The sequence below is a fragment of the Pyrus communis genome, chromosome 17 (assembly GCF_041283825.1).
Source record: "Pyrus communis isolate YQ-2024b chromosome 17, ASM4128382v1, whole genome shotgun sequence".
Lineage (NCBI taxonomy): Eukaryota > Viridiplantae > Streptophyta > Magnoliopsida > Rosales > Rosaceae > Pyrus > Pyrus communis.
The window spans coordinates 4,002,991-4,020,800 of record NC_142581.1 but is presented as its reverse complement, the minus strand read 5'-3'; the positions used below and the strand labels follow the sequence as shown (position 1 = coordinate 4,020,800).

At 39.8% G+C, this 17,810-nt stretch overlaps 4 protein-coding genes across 11 annotated transcripts; 1 reads left to right on the top strand and 3 right to left on the bottom strand.

Moving 5' to 3' along the window:
* Positions 1–653: 653 nt before the first annotated feature.
* RPK1 (receptor-like protein kinase 1) lies at positions 654–3,469 on the bottom strand. The gene is given in 6 exon segments (XM_088689532.1): positions 654–1,571; positions 1,573–1,886; positions 1,889–2,384; positions 2,496–2,700; positions 2,819–2,905; positions 3,068–3,469. Coding segments are annotated over 3 exon segments (1,065 nt in total). The 5' UTR covers positions 2,328–2,384; positions 2,496–2,700; positions 2,819–2,905; positions 3,068–3,469; the 3' UTR covers positions 654–1,259.
* Positions 654–12,979, bottom strand: LOC137707557 (LRR receptor-like serine/threonine-protein kinase RPK2). 7 transcript variants are annotated; one of them, XR_015958641.1, is made up of 5 exons: positions 10,841–12,979; positions 10,590–10,719; positions 7,014–10,486; positions 6,163–6,662; positions 5,416–5,637 (listed from the first exon to the last, which is right to left on the bottom strand). XR_015958641.1 is itself a non-coding variant. In XM_088689530.1 (4 exons), the coding sequence occupies exon 3, from the start codon at positions 10,455–10,457 to the stop codon at positions 7,026–7,028; it is 3,432 nt and encodes a 1,143-aa protein (XP_088545656.1). In that variant the 5' UTR covers positions 10,458–10,486; positions 10,590–10,719; positions 10,841–12,979; the 3' UTR covers positions 654–1,148; positions 7,014–7,025. The 7 variants fall into 7 exon arrangements, 6 of the variants coding, with proteins under 6 accessions (XP_088545656.1, XP_088545657.1, XP_068302550.2 ...); XM_088689530.1 differs by lacking the exons at positions 5,416–5,637; positions 6,163–6,662 and adding an exon at positions 654–1,148; XM_088689531.1 differs by lacking the exon at positions 5,416–5,637 and having other exon boundaries at positions 6,034–6,662.
* Positions 12,980–13,744: 765 nt separating this feature from the next.
* Positions 13,745–15,167, bottom strand: LOC137709239 (uncharacterized). Its single transcript, XM_068448334.2, has 2 exons — positions 14,296–15,167; positions 13,745–14,075 (listed from the first exon to the last, which is right to left on the bottom strand). Exons 1-2 carry the CDS (start codon positions 15,165–15,167, stop codon positions 13,883–13,885), a joined length of 1,065 nt encoding a protein of 354 aa, XP_068304435.2. The 3' UTR covers positions 13,745–13,882.
* A 1,158-nt stretch (positions 15,168–16,325) lies between these two features.
* LOC137709240 (protein CHLORORESPIRATORY REDUCTION 7, chloroplastic) lies at positions 16,326–17,496 on the top strand. Of its 2 annotated transcripts, none has more exons than XM_088689529.1 (3): positions 16,326–16,474; positions 16,713–16,880; positions 17,024–17,496. In XM_088689529.1, exons 1-3 carry the CDS (start codon positions 16,451–16,453, stop codon positions 17,294–17,296), a joined length of 465 nt encoding a protein of 154 aa, XP_088545655.1. In that variant the 5' UTR covers positions 16,326–16,450; the 3' UTR covers positions 17,297–17,496. The 2 variants fall into 2 exon arrangements, with proteins under 2 accessions (XP_088545655.1, XP_088545654.1); XM_088689528.1 differs by having other exon boundaries at positions 16,713–16,919.
* Positions 17,497–17,810: the final 314 nt, after the last annotated feature.

Below are 17,810 nucleotides of genomic sequence, written 5' to 3'. Positions count from 1 at the left end.
AAATATTGAGTTCAAACTTTAATTATGTCCGGCTTTTTATGAGCTTGACCTTAATTCAATCTCGGTGCCCAAAAATTTCGACGAGCAGTATTGAAAAAGGATGTGCGAAAGTTACTTCCAAAATAGAGGGGTCCAAGGACGACTAGGAGTAACTTCTGCAAAGAATGTGTATCTTTGTTGTTTTTTGTGGGAATGATTTGACAAGGTGTTAGAACATAAATTATTATTAGGAGAGATTTTTTTTAAGTACCGGGTATTTAACCAACACTCAAGAAATCATAATATAAGTAGATAAATTATATATTTTCTGTCACATTATTTATTTTATGACACTTGAAGTACTCGCTTAAATAACAGATACTTAAAAAAATTTCTCCTCCAATAGAACGAGGTGATAAAAAAGCAAGGGATCTTGTTGTGTATGCAGTAAATAAAAGTACCCTTTTTTTTTAAAACAAACAATATTATCTATACTGAAACTGGAAAGCAGGTTAAACCTTATAATGAGCTAGCAATAATATGATTCAAATTCGTATTTGGCTAGAACCGAACTTAAGACCTCCCACTTACGAGTAAAAAAAAATATGTTACCAATCATTACAGCTTCCTACCAACCAGGACCCTCCCATTTGTAGAAGTGACAAACAACGACGGCAAAAAGACCGAGAATTATTGCAATTCAAAGTGGCAGAATAATCAAGTACAGTAATACGCCTATAAAACAAGCAACAGAAGATCAGCACAGAAATTACTTTACTTTTTTTACGTTCTTTTGCTTTGACGCTATAAATATTACAGGACCACGGGTGCAGTGCAGAAGCAAATGCTCTTAATCTGAGGACATACAGATTACTAATATTAACCGATCCAAGCCTCGTTGGTCAGCTAACAAGACAGAGGGCTGAAGTTGCTTGCACCATGACTCAATTCGCCACTGTAGGCCTTGTCGAGAAAACTGCATCATGAGGACCTGCTTACCATAACACAGCTATAATGAATTCCTTAACACGGCCATGTCGAAGAAGCATATAGCCCATGCTACAATGTCGAACCTCCTTTGGTCCCTTGGGCCTAAGTAGCAATGTTGAATCTCTTTTAATGCCATGGCGAACGAAGCTGCCTCTCGTCTGTCTGGCTGGAAACAAAGGCTGAAATGGTAGGATAAGAAATATCCAAAGCAATGTGCAGGGACATATAACAAATGGAGCTCCTCTTTCTACAGACTACTAATGTTAACCACTACAAACCTTGTAAAGCAGCTAGCAACATGGAGGCTGAAGTTGCTTAAGCCGTCGTACAACTTGCCTCATTGTAGGCCTGGTTGAGAGAGAGTCAACCGTGCACACTACTGCCAAGTGCAGAACTTCTACTAAGTCATCATGGGGACCTGCATCCCATAACCCAGCGGTGAAGAATTCCTTTGCCCGGCCTTGCCGAAGAAGCATACATGACCACTGAACGATGTTGAATCCATTTCCATAAGAAGAGAAGGAGGGATCCAGTGCCTTCTTGTCAGAGAGTAACTCCAGTAGCACAATGCCATAACTATAAACATCAGCCTTATCTGAAACACAGGCAAGTCATTGCATATTCCGGGGCAACATATCCAAACGTTCCAGCAACGCCGGTAGTAGCATGAGTCTCTGAAGTTCCCAGAAGTCTGGCCAAACCAAAGCCTGAGAGATACGCATTAAAATCATCATCCAACAAAATATTGCTCGGCTTGACGTCCCGATGAAGGACACGTGGTACGCACTGATCATGTAGGTAGGCAAGTGCACGGGCTACGTCCAAAGCAATCTTGTGAAGTACTTTCCAATCCACAGCCCTTGTAGACCTTTCCTGAATAAACTTTTCCAAATTACCACCCGCCAAATAGTTGTAATTAGAAACATCTCTGTATCACTGGCATGATAACCAAGCAAAGTGACAAGATTTGGATGGCGAAGCCTTCCAAGGATTTTAATTTCTGCATGAAACTGTTGAACTCCTTGGAACCTTCCATCTGATAGCCGTTTAATTGCCACCACGATTCCAGGTGATATCTCTGCCTTGTAAGTAGCTCCAAAACCTCCATTCCCAATGCAGTTGCTAGCATTGAAACCTCCTGTGGCTAGCACAACATTCTCAAAGGTCAATGGAACCCCAATGTTTGTGAAAACTGTAACTTCCTTCCCGGTAGGCCCTTGAGTTCGATTCCATTTCCGTGTATATAAGAACAGAACAACAAGAGCAAGCAGCACTGAAACTATGGCCACTGCAGATGTAATGGATGCTATCTCAATTGGACTGAAACCATTCCCACTCTCCTGAGTTGGACCTCCCATTGGTGAAGCAGCAAAAGGTTGTGAATCGCCAACTCTTCCTTGAGAATCCGAAGCTGGCTGTGTCAGAGAAAACATGGTATGTCATCAGGTTATTATTCGCAGGCAGTGAACCTGATATGTTATTGAAAGACACATTGAAAGATGACAGTATGAGAGATGGAATCTGACCAGAAATATTATTCTTGTCGAGCAGAAGAACAGCAGATTCACAAGATCTTTCGGTATCTCACCAGTGAGACAGTTTGAAGAAAGTTCAAGCACTTCTAAAGAGGCAAGCAGCCCAAACTAGACGGAATGACACCTATAAGGAGCCAGATAAGGATAGATAAGTCAGATCACTTATTTGACCGAGACCGGTTGGGATTTTTTCACCCTGCAACATGTTCAAATCACAAGATCGTACACAATTTTCAGCATAAAGCTTGATATGAAGGAAATGACTTAGCACTATAATGATTTGAAAGCATTAAAATTTAACTCACAATTCTCACAATTTCAGCTATATTATGACTTTAATTCGTCAGTAGCTCGAGCCCTCGTTGCTCTTACACGAATGCTTCTTTCGGAGGCCACGGCGGCTGCAACAAATTAACAGGGCAATTTTCATTTCCCTCTACCAACTTTAGGGACACAAAGATAACTGCTTTAACTAATGCTCTACTGAAAAGTCAAAACCCCAAAAACTATGAACTAAATCCAAATCGAAAAATTGGGTAAATTTATCATCACACTGTATGTACCTTCGCTGCAGAGGGAATAAAATCTTTTTGACTTTCCTTGAAATCTGCTTTTTCTTGCCCTGGAATTCAATCGAATCAGTGGAAGCTACCGGCGCGGTGTCGCTACTTGGATTTTGCTCAGAGACTGCGGATTCCTCTTGAAAATTGGGGAACTCATATCGATCCTGCCGCAGGGAAAAGGGTCCTTGGAACCCAAGAGATCAAAACCCCAAAAACCCTTTCCTTTCCTTGGACTAGCACAGAAAGAGTAAAAAGGGGTTTATGGAAATCCCAACCCTAATTTTGTTGGTCCCTGTTGCGAGAGGTAGAGAGAGGTTGAGGGAGGAGAGGAGGGGAGAGAGAAGAATAAGTCATTCAGCTGTGTTTCATTTGGGAAGAAACCGCCTTCTTCCCTTTTCTTTTTCTATTACATGTTTCTTCCTCCTCTCCTTTGTTTTTTACCATTTTTTTTTATTCGAAGTGTTATTGACATTTCAAAATTTTCATTCTACACTCCTTACAAGTGTATTTTTTTTTTCCAAATATAGAAAGTTAGGAGTGTAGAATGAAAATTTTGGAATGTTAATAACAATTTCCTTTTTTTTTTTAATAAATATTTTTGGGCATGTTTGACATTCTATTTGAATTCAACACTTTAAATTCAAAAACACTTTTTAAGTTTTTAGTCTTAGGGCTCATTTGGATGTGCATTAAAATAACTTAAACCTCTTTTGGTGAAAATATTTTAAGAATCAATCTTTAGTAAAAATGCAATTAAATTCTGGAGAATCACTTAAAGTGCTTTCTGGAAAAAGCACATAACAGGTGTTTCTTATAGAAAGCACTTTAAATGCTTGTAGAACCCAAAAACATTTTCTCTAAAATCGTTTTCAGTTACTTGAAAAGTACATCTAGACGAGCCCTTAGTACGACTGTATTTAAAAAATTAAACTCAAACTATCTTAAAAAATAGTCAATTCTCTAAAGGGAAAATAGATACTCTCCGGATCTCTTTCTCCAAAACCCGCGGATCAAGTGATCCGGCCTCTTGAAATTTGATTCAACAACGCTTGAAATCCATACAAGTGAAAATTATAATAATTTTTTGCCATTGAATCAAATTTTAAGAGCTCGAATTACTTGATCTGCTAGCTTTAGAAAAAAATGATACGAAGAGGATCTCTTTCCCTCTAAAAGTACCGAAACTGAGTTCTTAACCTTAAACTCCACTCTCTTTTTTATTATCTCTCCTCGTTCTCTTTTTTTTTTCTTCTTCTTCTTTCTCTCTCCTCCACTCCACTCAGCTCTCTTCCTTTTCTTTCTTTTTTTCTTCTCTCTCTCCTCCTCTTCCTTCTCTCTATCTCCTTTGATCTTATCTCATCTCTCTCTCATCTGATCCTCTATTTCTTTATTTTCTCCTCTTTCCTCTTTCTCCTTTCCTGCAACTCTCTCTCTCTCTTTGGATTTCTGTGTCCAGTTTTAGTTTTAAGATATAAAACCAATTTTAAATCTCATACCAAACAAGTTTTTGAGTTTTAAAAAATTTATTTTCAAGAGTTGTTAAGAGATATTCTTGAGAAGTGATTTTGAGAAATGATGAATTTTTCTTTTTATAGGATATCAAATAGGTTTACATTTTCATGGTTTTGTTGTATTTTGTGGTTGTTGAATTTTTTTCACTTACCACATAAGTATTGATTGATTAGTTTGAAATACCGTTGTCAAACACATTTTAGTTGTAGTAAGATGATTCTCCTTGAGAAGGCTCTTTGTGGTTAAGTGAGTGAGAAAGAGGAAGGAATAAGGTATGGTTTGGCATTGAGGTGCTAAAAAGAAAAAGCTTGCTTATTTTCAAAGTTTTTATATTGAAGGTGTTTGGTAAACTCAAAAAAAAAGGATTATTTTGGAAGTTACTGTGAGAATAAGCTAACATCATCAGAAAAGCTGAAGCAGCTAAATGCTGCTTTGGAAAATTGGCTTTTTTTCAAAGCATGTGGAGCTACAGTGCTCCCTTAATGAAACTTTCTCAAGTTCAATTACACCCTCAAACCAGAAACGGTACTCCTTTGCCGATCTCCACAAAACCCAGAAACGGCTTTGCTGATCTGCACAAGAAATGGAAACACAGAAACCCACCAAACTATCACAGCTAAAACCGATAATCACAAAAAAAAAAAAAAAAAAAAAAAAAAAAGCATAAAACTCATTTTTCCTCTGCTATTTCAAGAATCTGCAAACAAAAAGAACAACAACAATTCAATTTCTCCTTCTTCAAAGTTTACAACTTTGAATTTGTTTCAAATCAGAAAAAAAAAAAAAAAAAAAAAAACGAGGAGGAGGTGGAAGAGATAACCTTGAGTCGCTGCCTGCGGAAGGAAGAGAGGCTGGACTGGAGACAGCTGGAAGAAGAGGATTGAGTCGCTGCCTTCATTATCCATCTTCAATTTCTCCTTCTTCAAAGTTTACAACTTGGAGACAGCGAGAAGCAAAGCGAGGCTGGACTTGAGTCGCTGCCTTCATTATCCATCGTCCGCAGAGGATTGGAGTGGCAAAGCGAAGCGGTCTTGCTCCTATGGTAGTTGCTATGTCGGCTAGATGAAGAAGAAGGAGGAAAATAAAAAAGATGAAGAAGAAGGAGGAAAATAAAAAAGATGAAGAAGAAGCAAAGAAAAAAAAAATAAAGACAGAAAATTGGGGAGTGGGGGAGAGTTGGGAGACTTCTACATAGATTATTAACAAATGAAGATGGATAAAAGAAAGATAGGAGACTTCTAGAGAGACTATTAATAAATAGAAAACATAGGTTATTAATAAATGAAGATAGATAAAAGAAAGATAGGGCTGGTTTATTATTTTACATTTAATAATATACTCATTTTATATCTTTTTTGGTCATTTCACAGAGTCACAGATGTTTTACATAAAAGTTTACCAAACACTATCATATTGCTTTTTTTTTTTCCAAAAGCACTTTTACAAAAAAAAAGTTTACCAAACACTCTGCTGCTTTATTTCATAGTTGCTTATTCTCATAGCACAGCAGAAACAATTTTTTTAAAAGCATAACAATACCAAACCAGTCCTAAGAAGAAAAATGATTCCTCAAGACTGAATACCTCTGCACAAGTGGCTGAAGAAGAAGGAACCCACGTGGAATGTACTCCCAGAAGGGAGGAGTGGGGCCCACAAAACCTTTAGATGGGATGTTGGGGATATACTCTAGTGTTGACGAGGTCCAGACAGGCACAGGAGGGAGGGCCAATGTGTGCGTACAAGAGAAAAATCCCAAAGGAACACGAAGGCTGGGGAAGCGCATGTGTTCCGTCCACCAAATAAAGATTCTGATCCCTTATTTTGTAGTTAAGATCGATTCTGCTTAGCAAGAGGCTTGTAACGCAAGTGATTGAGAATTAATATTCCGGCATTGGTGATCAGTGTTTTAAAGACGATTGCATGCTCATGTATCTTATAAATGTCGCAAGCGAATGATCATGATACTGCAAGTGTCCATGTCTTTATGTTGCTTTTGAATTTCGTTTTTGTTCACAGAACTGAAGATATTGAAGCATGTGTGATTTGTTCCTCGATCCTCGGATAGGTCAATGACTGACCATTTCTGCGCATCATAAAACAGATATGAATAACTTGACGACGCTAAACAGTTTCTATAATTTCCAGAAAACATATCAACTCTATGTTTTATTGCACAAATGAAGCCGAATATACACGTATAAGACGAGGAAATGGAATATCCGCATTCTTCTGCAGATTCGTTGGCCAGGCCCCTATTCGGAGAAGCGACATTGAAAAAAATTGGGGGCACAACTATCATACAATGTACAAGTTGGATCACTAAGGTTTAGAAATCAACCTAGCACCAGTGTCACCAAAGCGCAGCGAATGCGCAGGCACATATGACAAATGGAGCTCCTCTTTCTACAGACTACTAATGTTAACCACTACAAACCTTGTAAAGCAGCTAGCAAGATGGAGGCTGAAGTTGCTTAAGCCGTCGTACAACTTGCCTCATTGTAGGCCTGGTTGAGAGAGAGTCAACCGTGCACACTACTGCCAAGTGCAGAACTTCTACTAAGTCATCATGGGGACCTGCATCCCATAACCCAGCGGTGAAGAACTCCTTTGCCCGGCCTTGCCGAAGAAGCATACATGACCACTGAACGATGTTGAATCCATTTCCATAAGAAGAGAAGGAGGGATCCAGTGCCTTCTTGTCAGAGAGTAACTCCAGTAGCACAACGCCATAACTATATACATCAGCCTTATCTGAAACACGGCAAGTCATTGCATATTCCGGGGCAACATATCCAAACGTTCCAGCAACGCCGGTAGTAGCATGAGTCTCTGAAGTTCCCAGAAGTCTGGCCAAACCAAAGTCTGAGAGATACGCATTAAAATCATCATCCAACAAAATATTGCTTGGCTTGACGTCCCGATGAAGGACACGTGGTACGCACTGATCATGTAGGTAGGCAAGTGCACGGGCTATGTCCAAAGCAATCTTGTGAAGTACCCTCCAATCCACAGCCCTTGTAGACCTTTCCTGAATAAACTTTTCCAAATTACCACCCGCCAAATAGTTATATATTAGAAACATCTCTGTATCACTGGCGTGATAACCAAGCAAAGTGACAAGATTTGGATGGCGAAGCCTTCCAAGGGTTTTAATTTCTGCATGAAACTGTTGAACTCCTTGGAACCTTCCAACTGAAAGCCGTTTAATTGCCACCACGATTCCAGGTGATATCTCTGCCTTGTAGGTAGCTCCAAAACCTCCATTCCCGATGCAGTTGCTAGCATTGAAACTTCCTGTGCCTCGCACAACATTCTCAAAGGTCAACGGAACCCCAATGTTTGTGAAAACTGTAACTTCCTTCCGGGTAGACACTTGTGTTCCAGACTTTGGATTCCATTTCCATGTGTACAAGAACAGAACAACAAGAGCAAGCAGCACTGAAACTATTGCCGATGCAGATGTAATGGATGCTATCTCAATCGGACTGAAACCGTTCCCACTCTTCAGAGCTGGACCTCCCACTGGTGAAGCAGCAAGAGGTTGTGAATCGCCAACTCTTCCTTGGGAATCCAAAGCTGGCTGTGTCTGAGACAACATGGGGCAAGATTGTAGATTTGGGTTTCCAATAGCAGCATTGCATTTCATCAGGTTATTATTTGCAGGCAGTGAACCTGATATGTTATTGAAAGACACATTGAAAGATGACAGTGTGGTCATATTTGCCAATCCAGATGGAATCTGACCAGAAATATTATTCTTGTCCAGCAGAAGAACAGTCAGGTTTCGCAGATTCACAAGATCTTTTGGTATCTCGCCAGTGAGATAGTTTGAAGATAGTTCAAGCACTTCTAAAGAGGAAAGCTGCCCCAAACTAGATGGAATGACACCTGTAAGGAGATTGCCTGACAAGGATAGATACGTCAGATCAGTTATCTGGCCAAGACTGGTTGGTATTTCACCCTTCAACATGTTCCAACTCAAATTAAGGGAGACAAGAGACAAGTTCCCAATGGTAGGGGGAATAGGACCAATCATCTGATTCCGAGATGCATCTAAAACTTTAAGAGATTTGCACATAGTGCCAACTTCAGCAGGAATCTGACCTTCTAACTTGTTGTGGCTAACATTAACAATCAGCCACTCCAATCCCTCACACTTGCCAAATAAGTTACCTGGAAATTCTCCAGAAAGCTTGTTTTCTCCAGCAAAGAATGCATAAAAAGTTTGCTTCCCAAGTCTTTCAGGTGCAATAGGCAGTGTCTGCAAAGTGCCAGTAAAATTATTGTGCGCAAAGTTGTGTACTACTATGAGACCGTCATCCTCTCTGTGCATTTGCAATGGATTTCCAACTTGGGATTTAGAAGCAAAAAATGCTACATAGTGTGAGGACGGATCCTCATACTTGAAAGAAAAATCTCTCAAAGGAGAACCACAAGTTTTGTTGAAATATTCAGGTATTGAACCTGACAAGATGTTTCCGCTGATATCAAACATATCCATACAAGGAACATGAAGATCCTGGAAAAGCTCCCCACTAAGCCTGTTAGAGCTCACATCAAGAAATTGAAGGTTCCTGCAGCGACTAAGTCCGCTAGGAATTTCCCCAGTCAAAAAGTTCTGAGCCAAATTGATCATCTCTAAGTATTCACAACCACCCCAATTGCTTGGGAAAGTGCCCTCAATACTTGCCCTTGGTGCCCACAAGATCCTTAGCTTCGGAAGGGTTGTAATTTCTACAGGCATTGTACCTTGAAAGTAATTGAAGTCGTCACTCATAGCATTCAACTGCTCCAGCAAAGAGTCCACTACAGTATCATTGACTCGTGGAAGTGGATTAAACATAGATGACAGCACAAGGGCAGACAACTGAGAACAATTCCCCAGCTCGCGTGGTAATGAACTACTCAGGCTATTCCTTGACACATCCAACACTTCCAGAGCTTGAAGCCGTCCGAGTTCAGCTGGAATACCCTCTTCAAACATATTTGAATACAGCAACAACGTCCTCAACTGGCTGCAATTTCCCAAACTGCTTGGAATTTTATGAACCAAGAAATTACCCGCCAAATCAAGATGCTCAAGCTTCCCACACTTGGCTCCAATCTCGCTGGGAACATCTCCACTAAGTGAATTGTATGACAAGTACACCGCCTTTAACCTACCAATGAAACCTGGAATTGTCCCGTTTACGAGATTCCCAGCTAAATTCAAGATCTCTAGGCTCATATAATTTGACCACAAGGTCGGTATCTCACTTTCAATCCTATTAAACCCCAGATTAAGAACCCTCAAATTTGGATTAAGCCGAAAGGGCAGCGACCCAGTTATCGAGTTTCCCTCGAGATCAAGAACCTCCAAATTTTCCAAGCCCAAAACTTCACTAGGAATTTCACCCTCAAAACTATTGAAGGGGAGGGACAAAACCCTAAGCTCAGTGAGCTTACCAATTACAGACGGGAGCTTCCCAGCCAATCTTCCTCTGCTACCCTCACAGCTCCTCCTGATTCCAAATCCATAAAGCGGCAACTGAGCAAAATCTGAGCACGCAATAGTTTTCGATCTACCTTCGGTTTCTCCTCCATTCCCAGTAATGTTGAGTGAAACCACCCGAGAATTTGAGTTGCAGAAGACGCCAGGCCATGAGCAATGACCAGAATTGAGCCGACCATTCCAGCCAGAAAGCAAACCCGACGGATCCAAGACAGAGTTTTTTAGTTCAAGAAGAACTGATGCGTCAGTATCAGCGAGAACAGCACAGTTCTGAGAAGTAAAGAACACCCACAAGAGCAAAACAAGCTTCAGAACAAACACTGGAGAAGTGGATCTGCGAAAAACATGTCCTTTGATGACCGAAGAGGAAAACAGAGAAAAACCCATCTCTCAAAAACTCTCAGTTAAGCGGTTCACTGCAAAAATTACAAAATCACACACAATTTCAGCTTGAAATTAAGGAAATGACTCAACACTATAAAGATTCGAAAGCATTGAAATTTAACTCACAGTTCTTACAATTTCAGCTAGATTATGACTATAATTCGTCAGTAGCTCGACCGCTTCTTGCTCTTACACGAATGCCGTCTTTTGGAGGCCATGGCGGCTGCAACAAATTAACAGGGCAATTTTCATTTCCCACTACCAACTGTACGGACACAAAACAACTGCTTTAACTAATGCTCTACTGAAACAGTCAAACCTCCCAAAACTATGAACTAAATCCAAACCGAAAAATTTTGGTAAATTTAACATCAGACTATATGTACCTCGCAGCAGTGGGAGTAAAATTCTTTGACCTTCCTTTGAAATCTGCTTTTTTTCTTGCCCTGGAATTCAAATCGAATCAGTGCAAGCTACCGGCGCGGTGCCGCTACTCGGATTTTGCTCAGAGACTGCGTGTTCCTCTTGAAAATTGGGGAATTCATGTCGATCCTGCCGCAGAGAAAAGGGTCTCCGGAACCCAAGAGATCAAAACCCCAAAAACCCTTTCCCTCCGTTGGACTTGCATAGAAAGAGTAAAAAGGGGTTTATGGAAACCTAACCCTAATTTTGTTGGTCCCTGACGAGAGAGAGAGAGAGAGATAGCGGAGGAGGAGAGAGAGAGAAGAGAAGAGAAGTCATTCAGCTGTGTTTCTTTTGGGAAGAAAACGCGTTCTTCTTTTTTTCTTTTTTTTTTCTTTTCTTTTTTTTTATCCGTTTCACGTGCCTTCCTCCGTTTTTTAATTTTAAAAAGGTAAATTCTTTACATTTTCACGGTATTGTCGTATTTGGTGGGTGTTGGGACCATGAGGGAATGGGGTCCACCGCCGGACAATAAATGCACTCGGAATGGTGGACTTACATCGGATACGTTACTGTGACGGTTTCGTCAATAGATAACGGAACGTTAGATGTTTCGTTTACGCAAAAACATATGAATAATGCTTTCGTCAACAAATAACGGAATGCTAGATGTTTCGTTTACGCAAAAGCATATCAATAATGTTTTCATCAACAGATAACAGAATGTTAGATGTTTCGTTCATGCAAAAGCATATGATTAGTTTAATATACTACTACAGATATTCAGTTTAACTACAAGTGCATAATTCCTTAAAAAATACTCCTACAATTAAGTATTTTGTAAGTTTCTCTATTGAGTCTGGAAATAAACTTGCATGCTAGTGAGATGCTTAACGATATCACAAGTTTTCAAGTTGTTTGACTTAACATACAAATATCTTTTGATTAGTTTGAAATACCAGAACAAACGCATTTTATTGTAGCAAGGTGACCGTCCTTGAGGAGACTATATACATGTGGTTAAGTGAGTGAGAAAGGGGAAGGAAATGAAGAAAAAAAAAAACTCATCAAGGCTGATGAATACCTCTACACACGTGGCTGCACAAGATGGAAACCACGTGGGATGTCCTTCCAGAAGGGAGGAGTGGGGCCCACAAGACCTTTTGATAGGTTGTTGGGGGTCCTCCTTACTCCAGTGCGGATGAGGTCCAGATAGGCAAAGGAGGGGGTGGGGAGCCAATGTGTATGTACTGGATTCCACTGGGATTTTAGCTCATGGAGCCACGGCCGTCCATATCTATGATTTAATGTGATTTAATTTTTGGAAAGTTACAAGCTTGGAATGCGATTGATAGAGATATGGTATGTACTTACTACTTTTACCCAAAATAAGAGAAAAATCCCAAAGGAACATGAAAGGGTAGAGAAGTGCATGTGTTCCCTTCACCACAAAGGTTGTGATCCCTTATTTCGTGGTTAAGATCGATTCTGCTTAGCACGAGACTTGTGAAGCAAGCGATTCAGATTTATTATTACGGCATTGAAGATTAGTGTTGCAAGTAATCTAATGATCATAAACTTCTTTTTTGTTCAAAGAAATGTGCATATGTGATTGGCTTCTCGATTCTAAACAAGATGGATACTGCTTATTTATTACAAAATAATTTAGATACTCAAACCTGATCAGATCGTATAGAGTTGTGGATGGTGGGCATAGGATTGATGCACGTATGTTCATAGGGAAAGGATCCTCTATGGATCCCTTCCATCCGGATCCTCCGGACCTTCAAGATTGCCTGCAAGCCTTACCTTGAGCATGGTCGCGAAGTCATTGAAGCTTCTTCTCCTTCCTTGTACAGCGCCGCGAAAAAATTGATAACGACTCTGATTCCAACGTTGCCGTCGTCAACACCAACGTCGCAGACCTCGATGTGGAAGATCTCATGGTCGTTGCTACCATCGCAACTTCTTCTCATTTCAATTGTGTCAATGTTGTTTGATCGTTTTCCTGGCTATTTGATTTTTGATTGAACAGACAGATCTAGGATATCCGGATAAAAAGGATCCAAAGAGAATCTGAAGAGGATCCTATTCCATAAACATACTCTATTGAAGAAAAACATACTCTAATGAAGAAAGTAAACTAATTATATAAATTGAAGGCTTTTCTCAGCATCCAGACATAATGCTCTTTAGCTCTTTTGTCATGTAGCTAAAGTTCCTAAACAGAAAGTTCACACCCTGACCCCATAAGAAAAAGCCAATTTAATATGTTGAATTTTGAACATGTCGATTACACAATCCTGATGTAGGAGTGACGTTCTCTAACTTGCACACTAAACACCTAGTAGTAGTTGTATGTCACACACTTATTACTAAAGCTCGTATTATAATATAATAGTACGATATATTATGAGCCTGAATGAATTGCGGAGATCATCCTTACGGGGTATATGTCAATTTTAGTTATCTAACCAAGAAACTTGGTAATACTATTGTCTCCAAAGCAAGGTTTTTGTTCAAATTTTCACTATATTTGCCTATGTGCTTCAGTGAAATGTTTTAAGGACAAAAACTTAGTTGGCCCTTGAACCAAGCTTAAAATGACCGTGTTATCTTTGTTAGTTATTGCGTGCACGACAAAAATTTCAAGAATTCAATTAAAATTTGACCAGATAGGTACTAAACCGAAGGAAAGTTAGACATGCTTTTTAAGCAGAATTATATAAATAGTAGTGTCAAGTGAAGAACCTATTGCTCTGTACATGATATAGATCTATATACAACATTTTTCAATCTACCATTAAACATCATATAGTGTAGATCTCTATGTACATCAACTCTCACTTGTTCATCGCTCTTTTGGTTTCTTCATTTTCCATGGCTTCTCTTCAACCCAAACCCTAGTTGGAGTCCCAAACCTAACCTAACTGGAACACCACCACTTACAAGCCTTGAGGTTCTTTGAAACTTGGCAAGGAAGCAACTTTGAAATCCAAAGCATCTACCTATGAAGGCTTTTTAGATCAACGGCAGGGGGTGCAGCAACAGAAGCACGAAAACCAACTGGTTGTTTGAGTTGTGGCGGCGTTTAGGGGTGTTTCGGGGGCTTCGGGCTCTACTTGTTTATGCATCTCCTGCTGTACGTGTGGTTCTGACTCTAGCTTTTCTGAGTCCATCTCTGCAGGGATATTTTTTTCAACCTCATGACCTGCCAACCTGAAAAACACCAACTGCTATCAGTTCAAGCGTACGGACAATTTATTGATACATATCGACAACATTGATACAAATCTGTCATTTAATAAAGCGTGGACGTCTTGCACTGAGAATGTCTGCGGTGCAAGAACCATATACAATAATTTTCAAGTATTCTATTCCTGCTATGAACAAATACCGGATAATCCCAACTGCAAGGAATGATTTTAACAATGCTTACACTGGGAACTGGAATGACTTGGTGCTGTTATTGCTCCCATCAGACCGGTATGAAGCAGCAGAATTCCGGATTTCCTTAGGTTTTATGGCTTCTGTCTTTGCTGATTCATCTGGTCCTTCTGTTTCTTCTACTGATTCATTTTCGACATTTCCCCTCACGCTTTCAACCTTATACATCTCCACATTTGCACTCTCATTTTCCTCGATTTTTGCCTCCACGTTCGGAGCCTTGTTTTCAACCTTCTCTTTCTCCACATTGTGAATCTTTATTTCAATAGTTTCTGCCTCAGTAACTGTGGGAAGTGGAGTTGGAATGTAGAATAATTCATCATGCCTTGTCAGTTCACCGGATTTATAAAGCTCTCCGGATTTGTAAAGCTCTCCGGATTTATTCAGAAAAGCAAATTGATCTCTCGAGAAGCTGCTGTTCCCCACATGAAGACTAAATAATGATTCATTTGAAGCAACACTCCAATCCATGCCTGCTGCCGGTTTACTGGAAAAAATATTCGATGGGATTCGACTCGGGTCATATCCTGCAGGCCTTTGCATCATCTGAAACTGAGAGGATTGCGCGGATGATCCGCTTTGCATGCTCCAAGGCAGAATCGGAGAAGAATAACCCTCTGGTAATGACAGGGCCCCCTGAGACTCGTGGCGTGGTCGTGTCCTTGTTACGCAGGGGTTCTTACCATCTTCTTTATCATTGACAGATGATTCCAGCGATGAACGTGGAGATGACGATGATGAGGACGATGGTGATGATGATGAGGATGATGGGAAGCTTGAATTTCGGCGGTGATTAACCACATCGCTTTCAAAATGCACCCTTGGATGCTTACTACCACTTGCGCCCCTATATGCATCATCCATGACTATATAATTTGCAACAGTTGATTATCTTCAGAGAATCAAATCTCCTTTGCCTGTCTCTAATTGATATTTAACTGCATGATACGAACAATATGAACAATAATTAACTACTTATGCACAATGTGACAACAGAAAGGAAAGAACACATATCAACAATAATTGATATTTAACTGCATGGTATGAACAATATCAAATATGGTTAATTACTCGACTTCATGCAAACACGTTGAGAGCTAAATGCAACGTTTCAATAACATCACAAGCATACTTTCACATATGATAGCACTTTAAACATTGTAACCATATGCAGACGCAGGCTAGGCCAGTTGGCAGGGTAGTATGCATACACTTTAAACATTGTAACCATATGCAGACGCAGGCTAGGCCAGTTGGCAGGATAGTATGTATTCCTTGTTTTACCAAGTTTTAAACCCTCTCCCCGTAAATTAGAGTAGATTATATAAGAAGAAAAATCATCACAATCATACATTTTTACAATCAGAGAGGCTGAATCTTTTAAAATTTCAAGAAAAACCCTAATCTTGGTTTGAACCATGCATAAAGGTTAATCACAAATCAAACCCTAAAGAGATTCATATCTTCGATTCTGGAAACTGGGTTTTGAGCAGCAAACTTACCACTAAATGGAATCTTCGAAAACCCGTTTCGATGTCGAACCCATAAATCAAATCAAACCCAGGAACTCTTTAACATAAAAGTTGAATACCCTTGAAAATCACAATGGTTGTGATTCAAAAGATGGTACAATTTGGGGCTTGGGAACAAAAGGAGTTTGGGGTGAGAGTCAGAGAGAAATAAAGGAGCTAAAAAGGGGTGGGAGACAACCTCGGAGGGTTTCTTACTTTGTTATTGTGAAACAAAAGTAACCAACTGATCAGATGGAAGGTCTTCCGTCGCCATTTTTACTAACTGATTAACTGACTGGAACTCTTGTGAACCAAAATGCTAAATTAACGAACTAACCGGATCACGCGGGAAAGAAAAGAAGAGGGTCTAGAAGTTGGCCCATTTGTGGGGTAGGCCCATTTTGAAGCCCAAATGAAAATTGTCTGAGCCTCTGAGGGATGGGAGGGGTAGAATTGGAAATACAATGGAATATGAGGGTGACAAGTTTAGACTACCAGAGGCTGAGTTTTAGCATGTTATCTGCAAGATCTTGTTTTGATTCACATGCTTTTGGATTTGGAATTTTAGTACCAAGAAGCTGAAATTTGCAGGAAAAATGGTTCCAGTGGAAGGAGTTTTGAAGAAACAGTTATTCCATGGTGGATTTCTGGCTTTTAACTGTAAGTTGTACTCTTTTTTATATCTTAGACTTTTTGAAACTAGATGTATATATATCGTAGAACAATTATGTCCTACCACTGACTGATACAATCATGGTTACGTGAAAGTGATAAAAGAGACATACACATAATTGTATACAACCGGTGACTCCCAATGGCCGTACAATGTTTTATGAGTAAACTGCAGGCAATGATGATGTTGCTAACTTTAGTTATACAAAACAGTGTATTCTAACAGCACTATAATTGCAGGCAAAGAAGGTACAAAGAGCCGGATTCGAGCTCCCGTAATTCAATTGATGGCGACACGAAAAATGATGAGTCTGAGTACATGAAGTACTTCGTCAACAAACATAGCGTAGTCATGTTGGCTAGAGCCTATGTGCTGCCCTCTGCAAACCTAGACGTGGTCATGTTGGCTAGAGTGGATATCTCCCTTCTCATAGTTAAGATTCAATTAAAGTAGAATACCGCTTGAATCAACGAGAACAAGTTTTTACTTCAGCATGAAATCCTAGATTTAAAATTTGTGTTGCAATTTTTGGACAGGTTTGTGCAGTGAGGCGGAGAAGGATATACCATAACAGTGAAACTTATGTGTTACTGGAGCCAGGAGAGGATGAGAAGTTTGTTTCAGAGGATGAGCTGAGAGCCAAGTTAAAAGGTTGGCTGGAGAACTGGCCTGCCAAAAACCTTCCTCTTGACCTTGCGAGATTCGAAAGTATCGACGACGCCGTTTCTTATCTAGTGAGGTCTGTTTGTGAACTTGAAATTCATGGGGATGTAGGTTCAATCCAGTGGTACGAAGTTCGAATGGAGTGAGAAAATCATTCAAGCCTTGAAGAATAAAAGTTTCTTTTGGCTCAAAGAATTGAGAGTTTGGTTGTATTTACTGAAATTAGTAGTTAACAAAGCATAATCACAAATTGTAACAACTACACCCCTTTGGTTAATTTTATTTTGTAGTTCTCACGTCACCTAATAAAAATTAAACACGTGTTAGGCTCGAGAGACTAAAGAGACATATTGAGATTATCCCACATTGTAACATCCTACTAGAAGAGCATATATGAGTTCTCACTTCACCTAATAAAAACTGAACACATGTTAGGCTCGAGAGACTAAAGAGACATGTTAGGAGTATCCCACATTGGAGATAGAAGTTTGACATAAAATGTATAAATGGTCTTCTGTCTAGACACACACACATTGTCAATTGGTTTTAAGTCGGAAGCTCGAATTCTAACAGAAACAAGGCATGGTTTCAACCAGAACAAGGGCAAGTACAAAATCATTGACACAAGTTTTTGGTACAATCAAACATGAGTGAGTGAGC

Coding starts and splice junctions, on each gene's coding strand:
- LOC137709239 (XM_068448334.2), bottom strand. CDS start 15,167: ATGGATGATGCATATAGGGGCGCAAGTGGTAGTAAGCATCCAAGGGTG. Junction 14,076..14,295: donor AAGTCATTCCAGTTCCCAGT/GTAAGCATTGTT, acceptor GGTGTTTTTCAG/GTTGGCAGGTCATGAGGTTG.
- LOC137707557 (XM_088689530.1), bottom strand. CDS start 10,457: ATGGGTTTTTCTCTGTTTTCCTCTTCGGTCATCAAAGGACATGTTTTT.
- LOC137709240 (XM_088689528.1), top strand. CDS start 16,451: ATGGTGGATTTCTGGCTTTTAACT. Junction 16,475..16,712: donor TGGATTTCTGGCTTTTAACT/GTAAGTTGTACT, acceptor GTATTCTAACAG/CACTATAATTGCAGGCAAAG. Junction 16,920..17,023: donor TGGATATCTCCCTTCTCATA/GTTAAGATTCAA, acceptor ATTTTTGGACAG/GTTTGTGCAGTGAGGCGGAG.